This window comes from Salvelinus alpinus, chromosome 24 (genome assembly GCF_045679555.1).
Source record: "Salvelinus alpinus chromosome 24, SLU_Salpinus.1, whole genome shotgun sequence".
Lineage (NCBI taxonomy): Eukaryota > Metazoa > Chordata > Actinopteri > Salmoniformes > Salmonidae > Salvelinus > Salvelinus alpinus.
This window is the reverse complement of record NC_092109.1, coordinates 35,616,460-35,636,230: the sequence shown is the minus strand read 5'-3', so window position 1 is coordinate 35,636,230 and position 19,771 is coordinate 35,616,460. Positions and strand designations below refer to the sequence as shown.

The window sequence follows — 19,771 nt, the reverse complement described above, 5'->3', positions numbered from 1 at the left end:
ATGCAAACTCAAGATTTAATACTTTTCAACTCTATATCTGACATGGTAAAGGTGTCTTCTTTTTTTAAAGCCCATAACCACGTGTGTGATATTTGTTTAAGACTACCCAGAAACACTCTCTGTAACCCTGAATTAGCCCACTGCAGTAGAAGGTTAAAGCACGTCTTCTGCAATTCTACACATTTTTGCTGTGGGGCAGAGAGAAAATGTTGCATTTTTATAACAAATTTCATGCAATTCTACAAATTTTGCCATGGGGAGGAGAATTTAGTAAAAAAAATTACAACAAATTTCATGCAATTTTACCCAATTTGCCATGGAGCAGAGATAAACAAATTCTACCCATTTTGCCACGACTTATGCCATGTTAATGACATCTGAGTGAGAGTGCATAACAAACTCAACAGAGGCCCCCTGGAGCTCAGGGCCCCTGGGCACGTTCCCTGCGTGCCTTGTTAGTGTTCAGCAATGATTACTACAAGTTTAGATAGCCGGCTAGTGGCTAGACTAACTAACCAATCTAAAAATTGGTAGCTGACATGCTAATTGAGTGACTATCAGTGACTGACATAACAAGAGAGAAACTGCTGATGCACAACCACATTTGGAAATTGCACCTTGTGTATTCTGCTATTCTAAATCTCAACAGTAAATTGAGATTTTAATTAATTAAAATAATTGGGGGGGGGGGCCTAAGTGACCGCTTATGACGCTTATGCCTGGAACCGGCCCTGCAGCGCGGCTAAAGGGATGGGGCTGTTTGGTTAATCGATGAGGTGGATGAGGAGGGACACAGAAGGAAAGCGGTAGAAAGAGAAAGAGACAGAGTCAGAGAGAGAGAGAGTGAGAAAGAGGGGGAGGAATGTGCGGGGATCCAGGCCATGGCAGTACTAGGGAGCCTTCCCTGATGGATGTTGGGTCGGTAGGGAGTGCTGTCAGTGGAAGGTAAACGTGTGTTACATGCAAAATCAATTGGATTATTACATGTGTTTAGAGGACTGGGTTGTTGGCTAGGATAGGTGATTACTAGAGCTGGACAGACCTTCAGTATGGGACTCACCTGCTTCAAGTCTTGGAAGTACGACAGTGCCGCTCAGAAAGGTGAGTGAGGTGTCAAACCTCGCCTCACATACTCATCCTGTCAGACTACTCATCATCATGAGACAGATCTGGTTCACTTTAACCTGGCTTGGACGGCTATACTAAGTGACTGTTTCCTCATATTCAGCAGAAAGTAAGCATGCTTCCCTACTCTCCAACCATTTGAAATCCACCAGTGTACCATTCATATAGCTTCTTCCATTCTGTGCATCAATAAATCTAAACTCAAGGCAAACGTGTAAGTGATGAAGAATCTTTCACCTACTGTTTCTACTTGTTGAAAATGAAATGCTTACACTGATGTCCTTAGTGTGGCCAAATCATCACAGTTCTGTCCGTGTGTATGACAGATGTTTCAGCGTGTACAGGCCATGCTTAAACAGTTCTAATTTGACTATATCCCTATGGAATGCTGATGGTAAGAGGAGGGCAACACAGAGGGGGTTAATTAAATCCCAGTCGGAGTCTTGATGTACCGAGCCCTATCTCACACTCACAGGCAGATAACATGGGGGTCCCAGGGGGAAGCAGAGAGTGATATAGTGATGTAGTGTCTTGCAGCCCTTGAGTGACATCAGGGCATGTTCATTGGGGTTCAGTGGGGAGAGAGGAAGGAGGGGCAGGAGGCAGGAGAGGAAGAGTACAGCGAAGCTGTATTAACCAGACCACTGATTTACAGCAGCAACCTGACAGATAGGGGAGGGGGAGGAAGGGGAGAGTGGGGGGGTACTCAAAATAATGAGCTGAGAGTGGGTAGAGGATGACGAGATGAGACACAGAGAATGAGATAGACAGTCGTCTGACAAAGGACTAGAGGATTGAGCATCATTCTAGAGAAATGTGGAGCAACCAGGCTGCAGCAGAGTTACAACTACAATCCGGTAGCAAAGGTCCTGAGGGATATTGTCGTTTATCGGTGTTATAAAAAAAACTAAAATTCGCAACCCATGCGACCCTAAGATGTTCAAACTGTTCACACCCCTCTTATTGGAGAAGAGAAAAATGTGCAGTTTTAAACCTAATTTCCTGCAATTCTACACATTTTGCCATGTCTTATGTGTGTTCATATGATACCTGAGTGAATCAACAAAATCGATTGGGGCCCCCTGAGGGTCGAGGACCCTTTCTTTGGGGCACGTAATCTCACCATGATAACTACAGTATTTAGATAGACAGGTAAGTTAGGCTAACCAGCTGACCTGGGCTAGTAGTAGATCAACTGGACATTTCTGGTTATAAATAGCTCTATAAGGTCAGTCAGTGAATAACATAGCAAAAGGAAAACTGCTCTTTTTTATAATTTTTATAATTAACCTTGTGCGTTCTACTATTACAACTCTCAACAGCAGTAAGTTGAAAACCTGACTGAGTTCGTCAATTATTCGTTTTCTTTTTTTTAAAGTCGGGACCCATGGTCTGTATTAACTCTGGGTCCGGATCCGGACTGTGGTCCGTCAGTTGAGTATGGCTGGGCTAGAGAGTAACTTTTGTTAGAAAATGCTTGTTCTAGCCCATACTGTGTTGCATTACACTAAATAGTATTGGAATTAAATCACTGAAGTTTCCTGAATAGATTTAAATGATTTAGTGCCTGATAGAGATCACATACTGTGCACCCAGATCACATGTAGATCTGCTCAGATCTGTTATTACAGAGTAGGCTGAGGAATGCATTTACATCATTTAGCAGACACTCTTATCCAGAGCAATTAGATTAAGTACCTTGCTCAAGGTGACATCGACAGATTTTTCACCTAGTCGGCTCAGGGATTCAAACCAACAACCTTTGGCCCAAGGTCTCTTAACCGCTAGGCTACCTGCAGCACAGTCAGAGTTACTACCTGCCTTGTAGTCAGAGTCACTCAGCCCCACAGTGCCTGCCTGGGCCCTTACAGTTGAACTGTACGTATTGACAAGATCCTTAGATGGGCCTATTTTACATCGCTGGCCTTGTGAAGAATGTCATGGTTCCTCCTGACACCAGAGGGCGGCAGAGACCGCCCTAGAGACTTTTATTGTACTCAGGTGTGTCTTATTATTTCCTGATTGTTTCCCCTTTAAGAGAGGTGTGTTTTCTGTTTCCCTTTGTTACTTCTTGATTTCAGTTTCCTGTGTGTTTTCCCCATGTGAGTTTCAAGTGCAAGTGCAAGTGTTTGTGGTTTAAAGTTTTCTGTATCGTTACGTTCTCAATTATTCAGTAAAGTATTTACGTTTTTCCCAAGTAACTGATTCCTGGTCTGATTCATTCTCAGTAGTGCATGAGCGGGTTCAACTCTACCACGTCAAAGAGACGTGGTAGAAAAACTCTTTTCCAGAAAGAATGTGAGCAGAATTGAGAGCACAGTTTAATTGTTTCCAGAACCCCATAATGTGATTAATATCTCTGGAGAAAAATGTATTTAAAAAAGGCAGCAAGCATATTAATTAAATTATGAAAATCATTGAGCTCTTCTTCCCTTGTTGAATCTGAGAAGTGCTTAAAGATAAAGAATAGCCATCTGATTCTGCCAGGCCATTGTCCAGCGATCCCTCCACCTGGAAGGACACAGTGACCGTGAGGCGCCAGAATCACATGTCCTGCACTATTATAGAAAAATTGCCCCTTTAATTGACTGGAATAAATCCCAACAGCTCACAGTCGGCAAGCATAAATCACACGTGAGGCTGGCAGATAAAGATCATTAAACATTACTACAACACCCCCACTTGCTATATCCAAGAAAGCCCCCTTCCTTTGTGTACATAGGGATCCTACACTGCTTTTCCCAGCACCTACACTCTTCAAAGATTAACAAAAAGATTTCAAAAAGAGGCGGAGAGAGGTGGAGACGGGTGAGATTGTGAAATGCATGGAATGTAAAACAGTGTTATCTGTATTGGCCTTTGGGGATTAGTCATGTTTGACTGGTGCTGTGGTATGACTATATGAGAGGATGTCAGTCTCTGGGCCTGTGGAGACGGGCAAAGAGGACAGACACTGACTGCATATACCAGTTCATGCACGCACAGTCTGTCCCTCTCTCTGTATGAGTGAAGGAGAGATGAAATGCCCCTGATCTGCACTATCAGCAGTCAATTCATTAGCACAAGCGTTAATGTGATGTAGCTTAAGATTTTATTGGCTACATGTATTCAATGACCTCTACATCTATGTACAGTGTGTAAAAGTATCCTCGTTACACTACTCGTCCTATCTCGTATTCACAGTGTAAAGGGGCCAATCGGTGTCTGTGTTGATTACTAGAGAAAATACACTGATCAAACTGGTCAGGTAGTTTTGATGACTTAGTTTACTTCAGGGGTTTCTAATCCAGGGGTCCTGCAGTACATGGAGATGGGGTTGGTTGGGGCATATCTAAACCATGCTTAAAATACATGGCAATCAGACAAGACTAAACGTCCAATCAATCCCAGTCAGAAAAAGAGTGGACATCATTTTTGCTGATTTACTGAGGACACAGCACAACCATATATAGGGCACTACTGTTGACCAGAGCCCTATATAGTGCACTACTGTTGACCAGAGCCCTATATAGTGCACTACGGTTGACCAGAGCCCTATATAGTGCACTACAGTTGACCAGAGCCCTATATTTCCTATATAGTACACTACTGTTGACCAGAGCCTTATATTCCCTTTATAGTGCACTACAGTTGACCAGAGCCCTATATCCCTGGTCAAAAGTAGTGCACTACAGAGCCCTATCCCTGGTGAAAAAGTAGTGCACTACAGAGCCCTATCCCTGGTGAAAAAGTAGTGCACTACAGAGCCCTATTCCTGGTCAAAAGTAGTGTACTACAGAGCCCTATCCCTGGTCAAAAGTAGTGCACTACAGAGCCCTTTTCCTGGTCAAAAGTAGTGCACTACAGAGCCCTATCCCTGGTCAAAAGTAGTGCTCTACAGAGCCCTTTTCCTGGTCAAAAGTAGTGCTCTACAGAGCACTATCCCTGGTCAAAAGTAGTGCTCTACAGAGCCCTATCCCTGGTCAAAAGTAGTGCTCTACAGAGCCCTTTTCCTGGTCAAAAGTAGTGCTCTACAGAGCCCTATCCCTGGTCAAAAGTAGTGCTCTACAGAGCCCTATCCCTGGTCAAAAGTAGTGCACTACAGAGCCCTATCCCTGGTCAAAAGTAGTGCTCTACAGAGCCCTATCCCTGGTCAAAAGTAGTGCACTAGATATGTGTATGTGACCAATAATATTTGATTTGAAGTAGAGGTCATCAGTGGCCTGCAGTCACAGTCTACTCAAACTAAACACACTCATAACCCTGGTGCGTCACGTCTTTGCTATCTGTCTGTCTGTCTGTCTGTGACTCTCTCCCTCCTTCCTTCCTTTTTTCCTTCCTTCCTTCCCTCCCTCCCTCCCTCCCTCCCTCCACCACAGGTGGGAACAGAGATGTACTGGTCAGCCCTGGCTCATACTTCTTCCTCTCCAACAGCTGTGGTCAGGGAGAGGAGTGGCTCAAGACCCTCAACAAGGGTGTCTGGATACCCTTTACAGGTAACTTCACTAGAACACTACTGCTACACTGTTACACACTCATTAGCCTACATCACTCAAATGCATACACTTGACGCCCTCACTGTCTCTCACTGGAAACGGTCGACCAAGGCGACTGTTTACAAATCCAGCTGGACTCAGGTTTGGTTTGCCAGAAATAGAACACGTGCTCTCCAGCAAGATTCAAACAATCAATTCACTCTCTACCGTATAATTTGGTCACGTTACATTGTTTAATGCATTTTAGTTCAACAGACTTCCTGAACTGACCAGTGTCTGACTTCCAGTCAGCCCTGTGTGTGTGTGTGTGTGTGTGTGTGTGTGTGTGTGTGTGTGTGTGTGTGTGTGTGTGTGTGTGTGTGTGTGTGTGTGTGTGTGTGTGTGTGTGTGTGTGTGTGTGTGTGTGTGTGTGTGTGTGTTCGTTCGTCAGCCTCAGCTCCTCTTCCCCCTTGGTGGGCACAGCTGTGTGTCTGCCTTAGCTGGGTGCCTGCCTGGGCTTCACACCATAGTTACCCAGAGGAGGGCCAGCTCCCCTTCAAGCCCCATCAGTCTCAAGGCCCAGGGACGAAACATAGGGGGCTCCACCTAGAGGTCTGCAAATAGAGCACAGGAGTACACACACACACACACACACACACACACACACACACACACACACACACACACACACACACACACACACACACACACACACACACACACACACACACACACACACACACACACACACACACACACACACACACACACACACACACACACACACACACACACTTCACAGGTTAAGCTGAACTAGCCCATGTGACGTGCAGGCCTAGTGCTGAATCTCCTTGTGTGGAGAAATATTGATTGTTATCCAGACCTGAGGAATAATGACATAGTAATCCTGTAATAGTTGAGCATGAGGCCACCATGGAGGGAATTCACTGGGTCAAAATACACTTTACGGCCTGTAAAGACCTTAAGCTCTTAAATGTCCTTAGACTACTTGTGTTGTGTGCCTACCATATAAATCTGACCCCTGAGCCTGATCAATGCCCAGCAACACATTTCACAAGAGAGATGAACCTTCACAATGGATTCCTCACACCGCCCCGGAGCAGTTAGTCGCTCCATCCCTGAGCCTACTGCCTTTCTCTGACACACGTCGTCCAGGAGACGTCGTCCAGGAGAGATATTCAGAGATTAAAGGCTCACTGAGGCCACACAACCACCTAATTAACATCTTTCTAATGTCCAACAAGAGAGCAAAGAGCCAGACTCAGCTGGGGCTGCATGGGGCTCATCAGGGGCCAGCGTCGCTCCACAGAAGCTTGTACTACAAGGGGAGAGGGGTAGTTCATTAGGGGCTCAGCGGAAAGTTATTTTGAGGGGGCTGGCAGCCTGCAGGCAAAGTAGTATGCTACGACAGAAGGGAGTGGGGGGACACAGGGGAGTGGGGGAGACAGAAATCATTCTAACTCATTTATTTTTTTGTCAATCTCTGACACTGTTCTCCCTTGTTAATAATTCTCGGGTGGGGAGAGATAGGAGCGACAGAGGGATGATTCCCGGCGATGCTCCTGTGAGTATGGTGGGGAATAGTTTGATACGGGGGCTGGGGAGTGTGCTGAAGAGGAGACTGGGGAGGGGGCTGAGGAGTCGGCTGAGGAGTGGGCTGAGGAGTGGGTTGAGGAGTCGGCTGGGGAGTGGGCTGAGGAGGGGGCTGAGGAGTGGGCTGAGGAGAGGGCTAGGGAGGGGACTGGGGAGGGGGCTGGGGAGTGGGCTGAGGAGGGGGCTGAGGAGAGGGCTAGGGAGGGGACTGGGGAGGGGGCTGGGGAGTGGGCTGAGGAGGGGGCTAGGGAGGGGGCTGGGGAGGGGGCTGGGGAGTGGGCTGAGGAGTGGGCTGAGGAGGGGGCTAGGGAGGGACTGGGGAGTGGGCTGAGGAGGGGGCTGGGGAGGGGGCTGAGGAGTCGGCTGAGGAGGGGGCTGAAGAGGGGACTGGGGAGGGGGCTGAGGAGGGGGCTGAGGAATCGGCTGAGGAGGGGGCTGGGGAGTCGGCTGAGGAGGGGGCTGGGGTGGGGGCTAGGGAGGGGGCTGTCAGGATAAATAAAGAGAAAGGGTCAAAGACAAAACACTGTGAATATTGTACTCGGTGGGACAGTGGGGGTCATTGATGGAACACTGAAGAGTATGACCTGAGGGAACCAACATAATCTAATCGGTGAAAAAGAGAGTGGCTCAAGGGGAGACTGGGAGTGTATTGGAAAGGGAGGGAGGTATGGCACTGGCTGAGTGAAAACACATTCCTGAAGCATGTGGAGGAATGGATAGGACAAGGAGGGAGAGGCACGTGCAGCAAGGCCACAGCTTACTCCTCTGGACAAACTAAGTAGTGCTAAACCCAATTACTGCGGGACAACGCAGGAACACTGACTTCCATCTCCTCTGAGACGGAATGGAGGGAATAATACACTACTATAATAACACCTAGGAGAGATGGCAGCTAAGTGGATTCTTTTGTCAACACAATCCAGCCTGAAAGTAGTTCCTCTGCATTTTTCAATCCTAACCAGATTGAGTTAAGTTTAGCAGCCTAAAAAAGGACTTGAGCCCTGGGAACCAAGGCTGAGGTGAGCATGAGAGGAGCCGAGCCACAAGTGCACTCTTTATCTGGATTCAGCAACGACGTGTGGATGAACTTTTCTGACATTCCAATGTTCAGTGGTGATAAAAGGGACCTGTGTTATCAGTAGAACATGCAGTATTACTGGACTCTCAAATCTCCTGTCAAATCATTTTACTTAAGACTCTGAAGAGGAGACATTAACCACCAAAAATGAAGAGGAGATTTTACTTTCCAAAGTTCAACATTCCATATTACTTTTGACATTGCTCATATTCCTGTGGCTGTTCAATTGATTGGGATGTTTGCTCCATTCTATGCCTCATTGATTGTGAGTGTTTGATGTGTCCGGCACTTTACAATGCCTCTTCTTGTAGAATGAAATTCTTTCCATTGGAATGCTCATTTATCTGATTAGGTCACATAGTTGAGCTCAGGGACCACTGTTGAGCATTGACAAGGAAAGTCTGCCCCCTCATTTCTTGAGTCATCAGAGCAAGGAGCCTTATCTGTTTACCTAAAGAGAAGGAGAGGAGGAGGGAGGGAGGGAGAGAATAGACAAAACACGGAGTACTAGCCAGGAGTGAGTTTACAAAACAAAAAGAGGTAGATAAAAGTGGGCGAGGACACGCACTGGTCTCCACAGCGCCGAGCTGTCACAAGCCATCTGGGTCCTCTCATAATCCCCATCAAACAGCCCGACTGGCCAGAAAGAAAAGAGTGGAGGAAAAGAGGGGAAAATGAGAGAAAGATCTGGACGGTGAGAGAGACGGAGATCTGGAAGGAGAAAGAGAGAGAAATATCTGGGTGGGGAAAAAGAGAGAGATATCTGGACAGTGAGAGAGAGAGAGATCTGGACAGTGAGAGAGAGAGAGAGATCTGGACAGTGAGATAGAGAAAGAGATCTGGACAGTGAGAGAGAGAGAGAGATCTGGACGGTGAGAGAGAGAGCTGGACGGTGAGAGAGAGAGAGAGAGAGATCTGGACAGACAAAGAATACATTTGAAGAGAAAAGCGAAGATGCCGGAGAACAAGGTGACAGTGTACAGGACCAGCAGCTACCTGTCCCACTCTGCCTACAGGAAGATCAAGCGGGTTCTGAGCTTCAGGAGGCGTGAGTTTCTCAAACCACACAGAGACCCACACAGAGCTGCAATGTGAGGCAGGCTGTGTAGATAGGTGGTTTGGGGGTATAGAGGGTTTGAGTTCACTTGTCTGAGGAAAGGAAAGAAAATCCCTGAACCATCAAACTTGCACTCTATAATCATCTGTTTATTAAATTAGCCTGGGTGATCTTAAATCCCATCTCTCTGTCTCTCTCTCTCTCCTCTCTGTCTCTCTCAGGCGTGTTTGGCCAGCGGCTGGAGGAGACGGTTCTGTATGAGCGGCGTTACGGGGTACACATGGCACCGCTGGTGGTGGAGCAGTGTGTGGACTTCATCCGGGAGCGAGGTCTTCTGGAGGTGGGGCTGTTCCGCCAGCCAGGCCAGGCCACGCTGGTTAAAGAGTTGCAGGATGCCTTCGACGCTGGGGAGAAGCCCTCCTTTGACAGGTAAGAGCTCTCCAGTCAACACAAACAGGTTCTGCTTGATTGCAAACACTGCAATTCCCAAGCAAACAGATCAAGTTCATGAAGTTATACCTATGCTCCAGGTATGTCTGGATGTCTCACTATATGTAGTTGCTCACCCACATAAACTGGTAGTGATGTGCTGTATTTTAAGTGTGTGTGTGTGTGTGCGTGCGTGTGTGTTTGTCATCCTAGCAGTACAGACGTGCACACCGTGGCGTCTCTCCTGAAGCTGTATCTGCGGGAGCTGCCAGAGCCACTGGTGCCCTTCTCCAGATACCAGGACTTCCTGGTGTGTGGCAAGAACATCTCCTCTGAGAGGAAGCAGGTAAGTCTCCATCCAGCCGCATCATGCAGGCCATGCTGAGATGCATCGGATAAACAGATGAAGACAGAACACAACCGCTGATCTAAAAGTCCAAGGGAGAAATCTAATTGATAAACTCCACCAATGGTTAATATTGTGATAGGAGCAGCGTAGCGCACTACCTACAACAATATCTTTGTCTCCAAGAGTTTGACAGAACTACGGCATCTTCTGCATCAACTTCCAGTGGCTAACTTCAACCTGCTCAACTACATCTGCCAGTAAGTCTACCGTTTACCTGTAATTTACAACAATTATCACAAATCAAGATAACGTCAAATCTGCATACAACATACCTCACGATTAATGCATTTCGAAAGCAATGAATGGAAATTGATTGAATCACTATAGCAGGGTTCCCCAACTGGCGGGCCGCGGGGAATTTTATTTGGCACCTCAACTTTTCTGAGCAATATAAAAAAATATTTTATTTTTTATTTGTTTCTTTATTGTTGGACATCTAAGTGATTTTAATGTTGGAAATCTGTTCCGAAGTATTCCCACGCATAATAGAGAGATATACAGTGCCTTCGGAAAGTATTCATACCTCTTAGATTTTTCCCACATTTTATTACGTTACAGCCTTATTCTAAAATGTATTAAATAAATACACACAATACCCCACAATGACAAAGCGAAAACAGTATTTTCTTTTTATAGCAAATTTATAAAAAATAAAAACACATACCTTATCTATATAAGTATTCAGACACTTTGCTATGACACTTGAAATTGAGATCAGGTGCATCCTGTTTCCATTGATCACCCTTGAGATGTTTCTACAACTTGATTGGAGTCCACCTGTGGTAAATTCAATTGATTGGACATGACTTGAAAAGGCATTCACCTGTCTATATAAGGTCCCACAGTTGACAGTGCATGTCAGAGCAAAAACCAAGCCGTGAGGTTGAAGGAATTGTCCGTAGAGCTCCGAGACAGGATTGTGTCGAGGCACAGATCTGGGGAAGGGTACAAAATATTTATGCAGCATTGAAGGTCCCAAGAACACAGTGGCCTCCATCATTCTTAAATGGATGAAGTTTGGAACCACCAAAACTTTTCCAAGTGCTGGCTGCCTGGCCAAACTGAGCAATTGGGGGAGAAGGGTCTTGGTCAGGGAGTTGACCAAGAACCCAATGGTCACTCTGACAGAACTCTAGAGTTCCTCCGGGGAGATGGGAGAACCTTCCAGAAGGACAACCATCTCTGCACCACTCCACCAATCAGGCCTTTATGGTAGAGTGGCCAGACAGAAGCCACTCCTCAGTAAAAGGCACATGACAGCCTGCTTGGAGTTTGCCAAAAGGCACCTAAAGAACTCTCAGACCATGAGAAACAAGATTCTCTGGTCTGATGAAACCAAGATTCAACTCTTTGGCCTGAATACCAAGTGACACATCTGGAGAAAACCTAGCACCATCCCTACGGTGAAGCATGGTGGGGGTTTTCAGCAGCAGGGACTGGGAGACTAGTCAGGATCGAGGCAAAGATGAACTGAGCAAAGTACAGAGAGATCCTTGATGAAAACCTGCTCCAGAGATCTCAGGACCTCAAACTGGGGTGAAGGTTCACCTTTCAACAAGACAACGACCCTAAGCACACAGCCAAGACAACGCAGGAGTGGCTTCGGGACAAGTCTCTGAATGTCCTTGAGAGGCCCAGCCAGAGCCCGGACTTGAATCCGATTGAACATCTCTGGAGAGACCTGAAAATAGCTGTGCAGCAACGCTCCCCATCCAACCTGACAGAGCTGGAGAGGATCTGCAGAGAAGAATGGGAGAAACTCCCCAAATAGAGGTGTGCCAAGCTTGTAGCATTTTACCCAATAAGACTGGAGGCTGTAATTTCTGCCTAAGGTGCTTCAACAAGTACTGAGTAAAGGGTCTGAATACTTATGTAAATGTGATAAATGTTTTTTATTTTTAACAAATTAGTTTTTTAATTTTTTTTTACTGTTTTTGCTTTATCATTATGGGGTCTTGTGTGTAGATTGATGAGAAAAAACACACAATACAATTAGAAAATAAGGCTGTAATGCAACAAAATGTGGAAAAGGTCAAGGAGTCTGAATACTTTCCGAAGGCACTGTATGTGATCGTATACAAACGTAAGCAAGGTTTGAAATGATTCTATTTGAGTCAAATATTATATCTGTTTTTGTTTCTCGCGGTCAAATTATTTTTAATTATGTTCTGGCCATCTAGCTAAAGAAGAATCGGCCTGCAGTTGAATCTAGTTGATGATTCCTGCACTATAGGGTCGTTTTATGTCATTTCAACAAGCCATGACACCCACCATCTCAGATAGTTCTGAAATCATTTCTGTAGTTAGAAACAGATAAGATTAGAATTCCTGCAACATCATTTTGATGAAATATAATTATATGAGAAATTAAGCTAATTGATTGCATTTTAAGTTATAGAACTCATATAATATTCAATAAATATAGTACCCAACATCCGATTGGGACCAAACTTTTTTTCTAACAACAAGTAAGATGTGGAATCCAAATAGATTGTCAAAAGCCACCCAGAATCCTATCCACCCAGAATCCTGTCCACCCAGAATCCTATCCACCCAGAATCCTATCCACCCAGAATCCTATCCACCCAGAATCCTGTCCACCCAGAATCCTATCCACCCAGAATCCTATCCTTACATGAAGTATACAGTATCAGTTCTCTATGTCTGACTAGTAGTATGGAGCTGCGGCATGGAGTTTTTTCATCATATGTAATATATTCTCAGTGAATTTAGTAATGTTTTTTTCCCCCCTGTTCATTGAAGTTGTTTATGTCCCATCCTACATCCCAATATTACCAGGTTATGTCCACTAGATGGTGCTGTTCCTGCTATTGTTATTATTTATTTTTTAAAGAATTTCCCCATCAATGTTAAAGTGATAAATAGTTCACCCATATTGCCAAATGACATATTGGTTTCCTTACCCTGTAAGCAGTTTATGGACAAGGTATGACAGCAATCCATGCTTTGGTCTTATTTACCTGGCCACTGTTTCAAATGCAAACTTTTTTTCATTTGTGGCAGAAATCCAATGCAAGTCAATGGTACCTATACTAGCATTTTCACGTTTCATATCCAAGTAACATCATTGAGTTACACAATCAATTTTTAGCTACTTCAGGATGATTTGGACATGAAGCATGGCTTTTGACCATTTTTGTGTGTTCCTCATGTCTAACTCATTGTTAAAAAAGGTTGATCCAAATCAGATGTCAGTTACTATATATTTTTTTATATTATATGAATCCTACAAATGAAAATGACAAATTTGGGTGAAATCAATGAGCTTAATTTCTCAGCGATCAAATGATATGTATCCCCCCAAAAATAATGGTGCAAAAATGCTAATCATATCTGTTTCTAACAACAGAAACAATGTCAGAACAATCTGAGATAGTGGAAGTCAAAATCCTCTTTCTTGGACTTTTTGAGGTGGAACGACCCAATAGAATTGGCCTGTGTCCCAGTCACAACATACGTCATACAGCCTCATCTGTTCAACCATGATACATTTCTGTATGTTATGTAGCAGATGTGACAAAATCGACTCTGCCCAAGTCTCACACAGATAAATCACTGCCAATACAGGTTTTTGAATGAAGTCCAGTCCTATTCTAGCAGCAACAAGATGAGCACCCAGAACCTGGCTACTGTTTTTGGCCCCAACATCCTACGACCCAAAGCTGAAGATCCAGAGAGTATCATTGGAGGTGTGTGAGAGTCAGTGGAGGCTGGTGGGAGGAGCTATAGGAGGATGGGCTCATTTTAATGGCTGGAATTGAAATTATGGAATGGAGTCAAACGTGGTTTCCATATATTTGATAGCATTCCATTTATTCCATTCCAGCCAGTACAATGAGCCCGTCCTCCTGTAGCTCCTCCCACCAGCCTCCACTGGTGAGAGTGTTATTCAGAGAAAGAGACATGGATCAGAGCTAGATAGAACTAGCCTACAGATACAGAGCCAGTGAAGACAGACTGAGACAGATATAGGCAGATAAAGATAGTATCTGTCTGTCTGCCCGTGTGTCCTTGACAGTGTTTATATCAACACATTGTTGTGTAACATGCTATGTGCCATGTGATGCTGTTTGTACTCTATGTGTCCAGCTGTTACTCAGTGTGTCTGTCTGTCTGTCTGTCTGTCTGTCCCCCAGGGGCAGCCGTGGTGCAGCAGCTTATGTCCGAGCTGATCAGGGAGCACCAGTGCCTTTTCTCCAGGGAGTGGGGAGACATAGAGGCACCTGGCTCTTCACGTCCTGACTCTTACCCATGTCAGAGATGGAAAGGAGACCCATTCGAGGGGGCGCACATCCAGCCAACTGCCCAGACCCAGTCGCATGATTACAGGCTGGGCATAACAGCCGAGCACCTCCCCCAACAACAGCTAAATCACCATCCTTCCCCTTGCTCCCGCCAGCTCTCCCTGCCTCTGATCCCTAAGAGGAGAGGGTCGGCCCAAAACCCAGATGAAACCAGCTTAGCCACACGGCTGTCCATCACAGACCACCAGCAACAGCCAGCTGAGGTGTTCTCTCCAGTGAGTCTTTCTTCTGGGCCTCTGTACCACAGATACACTCTGTCCCAGTCAGAGTCCCAGCCCACTGAGACTGCAGACAGCCCCCACCCTACCTCCCAACTCACAGCCTCTGCCTCCACAGTGACGCTACAGGCTGCCCCAGAACCCAGCAGCATGCTGCCCATTGGCTGGAGGGGCCCAGAGGATCCCAGCTGGGCTGCAGAACAGGGGACTACTGGCACCAGTGGTAGCAGTGAGGCTCAGGACAGTACTCTGTCTGTCTATGACAACCTGGACACACTACAACGCATGGAGGAGGTGGCTGCGGATGGTGGTGGGGGCAGCCCTGCTGGCCCGGTGGAGGTGGGCACGGCCAGCATGGTAGACACCAGAAGCTCCTGGTCTTCCTGTGAGATTCTGTCCCTGGAAGACAGTGGGAGTGGTGTGGTCAGAACCAGCCCAGGACGGGGGTCCACTAGGTTCCCCTCCTTCAGGACTGACCCAGGAGACGAGGACCTCCATCCTAACTCCCCAGCCTCCTCCTCTGCCCTCACTGATGCCCCCCTGAGCACGGGCAGCTCGGAGGTCTTCCTGCCCTCTGCTCCTCCGGACCTCCGCGTCCCCCCGGCCTCCCAGGCCATGCACTGGCTCTTGACTGGCCTCAGACAACAGATGGCCAGGCAGAGGGCTGAGTTCGAGGCCAAGATCCAGAGGTAATAGAACTGTGAATAAACCATGCCAATGCAACAGCAGTCCTTGTCAACAGTCTATATACATGCTACACGGAGTGTACAAAACATTAGGAACACCTGCTCTTTCCATGACATAGACTGACCAGGTGAAATCTATGATCCCTTATTGATGTCACTTGTTAAATCCACTTCAAATCAGTGTAAATGAAGGGGAGGAGACAGGTTAAAGAAGGATTCCTAAGCCTCAAGACAATTGAGACATTGATTGTGTATGTGTGCAATTCAGAGGATGAATGGGCAAGATAAAAGATTAAGATGCCTTTGAACGGGGTATGGTAGTAGGTGCCAGGTGCCCCGGTTTGTGTGTGTCAAGAACTGCAACGCTGCTGGGTTTTCAAGCAACAGTTTCCTGTGTTTATCAAGAATGGTCCATCACCATCCAAAGGACATCCAGCCAACTTGACACAACTGTGGGAAGCATTGGAGTCCACATGGGCCAGCATCCCTGTGAAACGCTTTTGACACCTTATAGAGTCCATGCTCTGACGAATTCAGGCTGTTCTGATGGTAAAAGGTGGTGCAACTCAAGAATAGGAAGGTGATACTAATGTTTAGTACACTCAGTGTACTGTCTATATAGAGTCTTCAACATGTGTCAGGTTACAATAACATGATATTAGTCCTACATGTTACACCACAGTCCTGTAGTACCAGCATAGTGAAACCTCTGTGTGTGACTCCTTGTCCTTCTCTGTCCTGTCTCTCCCAGGTTGGAGAAGCGTAACGAGGCCCTCCAGGGGGAGGTGGTGGGACTGCGGACCAGCCTGGAGCAGCAGCGCCGCTGGTACAGTGTGGCCGAGATCAAGATCCGCAACGTGGAGCGTGCCCGGGCCGATGCCGACCGCCGCAACACCACTCTACAGAGGGAGATGGAGCAGTTCTTTGATACCTTCGGAGAGCTGAACGCTGAGGCCCGGAAGAGCGAAGGTTAGGGTTAGCACCCCTGGAGAGCTGAGCGCTGAGGCCAGGAAGAGCGAAGGTTATGGTTAGCACCCCTGGAGAGCTGAGCGCTGAGGCCAGGAAGAGCGAAGGTTAGGGTTAGCACCCCTGGAGAGCTGAGCGCTGAGGCCAGGAAGAGCGAAGGTTAGGGTTAGCACCCCTGGAGAGCTGAGCGCTGAGGCCAGGAAGAGCGAAGGTTAGGGTTAGCACCCCTGGAGAGCTGAGCGCTGAGGCCAGGAAGAGCGAAGGTTAGGGTTAGCACCCCTGGAGAGCTGAGCGCTGAGGCCAGGAAGAGCAAGCATATCTTACAGAGCTTCTGATGGCCAGTCAGATTAGAGAAAGATGCCATTACCAGAGCACTACAAGAGCAGTATCAGGAGAAAACAAAATCCATCTGAATGAATATAGAGAGAACTGTCTGTTGCCATGATTAATCCATATTGGATTTGTCTCATAATGAGTTGTACATGTTTGAGGATGGTTCTAAGACAGTTTTGAGATGGAACCTGCTGAGATGTACAACTCTGCTCTGATGCCTTGGACATTGTTCAACCAGACATATTGACCACCAGACCAGAACAGAATGAGGTGGACTGGAGACGATGGAGACAGACAAGAAACATAAGCTACTGAGCTCACTAAATGTGTCAATGACTGAAATGAGCCCTATAATATACAGAATCAAAACTTGAGACTTAATGGATGGCTGACAGCTGGCCTGGCCGTTGATATAATAGACAGGCCCAGACCCAGCCAGTCTGTCCTGAGCCACACAGGAAAAGTTGTGAAAGAGATCTGGGAAGTAACATAACAGTCTCATAGAATCGGATCCTACGAGATCCGGAGTACTGCTGGTTTTCAGTTCTACCTGATAATTCGTTACACCCACCTGGTGCCCCAGGTCTAAATATGTCCCTGCTTAGAAGGGAAGAATGGGGGGGGGGGAGCATTGTAACTAGCTTCAAGGTCCAGATGTGAATGTGAGGCCCAAACAAGGTGTTGAAACGCAGAGATTATGTACTATTCCCAGTCTCTGACAAGATCCCACAGCCATTTAGACACCATGTGAAAGCTGATCTTAAATAGGATTTGATTTAGTGCTTCCAAGTATTGAGGTCATGTTCTGAGTTTGTCTATGAGGGTGTCTAAGAACAGACTCATATTACTGATGCAGGTATTTCACACTGCTATAAATATGAAGGATTATAATTTGGGACCCATCTGAACACTATTTCACTTCGTTATGACAGGGCAGGTTGAGTCACAGCTTTTAACAGTACACCACTTGAAAATGCCCATGTAGCTTTTCCACGAAAACCAATATGTATAGTGCAATATTAACGTCCTGAATAATAAAACATACTTTTACTAAATCATTTTGCAGAGGAACGTGCGCCCACACACACACACACACACTGAAACACGCATGCAAGCACACAAACACACACACTTGTATGAAATAAAATAACCAAAGACGTAAGCAATAGATCCTGTCTATAGCAATAGCATTTTATTTAGCAGAATTAATTTTGTCCTCCTTTGATGTCAAATGATAATCATCTCTTGAGTTTTTGCATATTTTTCAGACAGGGCGAATATAGTGGAACATATTAAAGGTGCTACACGTAGGATTTCTTTTTGCATTGTAATTTCAGAAAAATGTCCATAATATATCCGGTACTAATAGTGGAATGATGGTGTTTCGCCGTCTTAATGACCCGCCAGTGTTGTGATTGGCTGTGATGTTCACCTATTGATATCTCCTGCCGGTGCTGCATCTGTTTTCAAACTGGGAAAGCTGTTCTGACTTTGTAGGTATGTTATCTAGTGGAAATAGTTCTGTCATTTTCTGGTTGCTAAAATTCGACACTGTTTGCTCAATTTCAGCTTATGTGAGAAAACAAGCACTGCATAGTGTAGGGAATCAATGTACCATCTAAATTGCTGTGAAATATCTTTTCAATAACAAACAATATCATTTTTTACAGCTGTTTGAAGCTGGTGGACCAAACCAAAAGCTACTTTTGGTTTTGGTCCACCAGCATCAAACAGCGGTTTTGGTCACTATTCAGTGCTTGTTTTTTCACATAAACTGAAATTGAGCGAACCGTGTAGAATTTTCTCAACCAGGAAAATAGTGATTTCCACTAGATATCCCAGCCACAAAATCAGAACAGCTTCCCTAGTTTGACCACAGATGCCGCTGTGGCGGAAGAAATCAATAGGCGAATACACCAGCCAATCACAACACTGGCGGGTCAGTAATATTGCGACACACTATCATTTCACTATTACCGGCAGATATAGTATGGACATTTTTTTTTAAATTACAATGCAAAAATCTCATGTGTAGCACCTTTAAGGAGTCATCAGTGATGCATCTCTGAATAAGACCACCAGTGGGCGCCCATACATGGCATTGCACAGCAGAGAACACAAGCAGTAGAGACAGGCCAATCTAACAGATTCTACCTCCAGTTTATAGACTTGACTATGTATCTATGTCTTGAAGAAATGTGTAATAAACAAGTTTGATTGCATTAAACAGCAAACCAGACAAAGTGTCTGTATTGATTGTTTGATTACAAAATGAGTGATAGAGATAAAGACATAAGGTAACATAGACCAGTAGGGTTTGGTCGATATGATTGGGACCAGTGGACTGTAAACACAGGGTTTGGTCGATATGATTGGGACCAGTGGACTGTAAACACAGGGTTTGGTCAATATGATTGGGACCAGTGGACTGGAAACACAAGTCAACACAGTTTACCCACCTTTTTATTTTGCCCGACAGTTTACCCACATTTTTATTTTGCCCGACAGTTTACCCACCTTTTTATTTTGCCCGACAGTTACCCACCTTTTTATTTTGCCCGACAGTTACCCACCTTTTGCGGAATTTTTTTTTTGAAAGGGAGCGTGACTTTTTTCACGGCGGCCTGGCGATCAGAGTTTACCCACATCTTTCTCTTACCACTACATCACTGATTGAGACCTTACAATGATGATTTAAGAGTCGACCTGCCCCATATCTTAGTAATAGCTTACAGGAGCAAGATTGTCACTCATATTCAGATTTTCAGCCTTGTATATTACTACACTGCACAAACCAGAGACACACACCCCACTCAATGTCCCTCACACATTAGATTCACTCAGTGAAAAACAATAACCCAGAGAAAAAAGCCCTTGGGAGGTTGTGTTGTGTGCTCCATGGAGTTGATCTAGATATCTTTCTCAGATGTATTTATTTATTTCATTAAAAAAATAAACTGTTTTCGCTTTGTCATTATGGGATATTGTGTGTAGATTGATGCGATTTTTTTTTATTTAATCCATTTTAGAATAAGACTGTAACAATTTCATCTCATTTTAGAGGCTGTAACAAAACA

General features: G+C 45.5%; 1 protein-coding gene across 4 annotated transcripts; it reads left to right on the top strand.

Annotated features, from left to right (window-relative positions):
* The first annotated feature begins 857 nt into the window (after window positions 1-857).
* On the top strand, window positions 858-19,698 carry LOC139552743 (rho GTPase-activating protein 24-like). Of its 4 annotated transcripts, XM_071364774.1 has the most exons (8): window positions 858-1,101; window positions 5,484-5,600; window positions 9,550-9,757; window positions 9,971-10,103; window positions 10,290-10,363; window positions 13,755-13,876; window positions 14,324-15,398; window positions 16,147-19,698. In XM_071364774.1, the coding sequence occupies exons 1-8, from the start codon at window positions 1,050-1,052 to the stop codon at window positions 16,367-16,369; spliced, it is 2,004 nt and encodes a 667-aa protein (XP_071220875.1). In that variant the 5' UTR covers window positions 858-1,049; the 3' UTR covers window positions 16,370-19,698. The 4 variants fall into 4 exon arrangements, with proteins under 4 accessions (XP_071220875.1, XP_071220874.1, XP_071220871.1 ...); XM_071364773.1 differs by lacking the exons at window positions 858-1,101; window positions 5,484-5,600 and adding an exon at window positions 7,803-8,536; XM_071364770.1 differs by lacking the exons at window positions 858-1,101; window positions 5,484-5,600 and adding an exon at window positions 8,543-9,319 and having other exon boundaries at window positions 9,974-10,103.
* The last annotated feature ends 73 nt before the right edge of the window (window positions 19,699-19,771 follow it).

What these genes read in the sequence shown, in the direction of transcription:
- LOC139552743 (XM_071364774.1), top strand. Translation starts at nt 1,050, where the DNA reads ATGGGACTCACCTGCTTCAAGTCTTGGAAGTACGACAGTGCCGCTCAG. An exon ending in TGTCTGGATACCCTTTACAG is followed by an intron (nt 5,601 to 9,549) that starts GTAACTTCACTA and finishes TGTCTCTCTCAG; the next exon opens with GCGTGTTTGGCCAGCGGCTG. An exon ending in TTCGAGGCCAAGATCCAGAG is followed by an intron (nt 15,399 to 16,146) that starts GTAATAGAACTG and finishes TGTCTCTCCCAG; the next exon opens with GTTGGAGAAGCGTAACGAGG.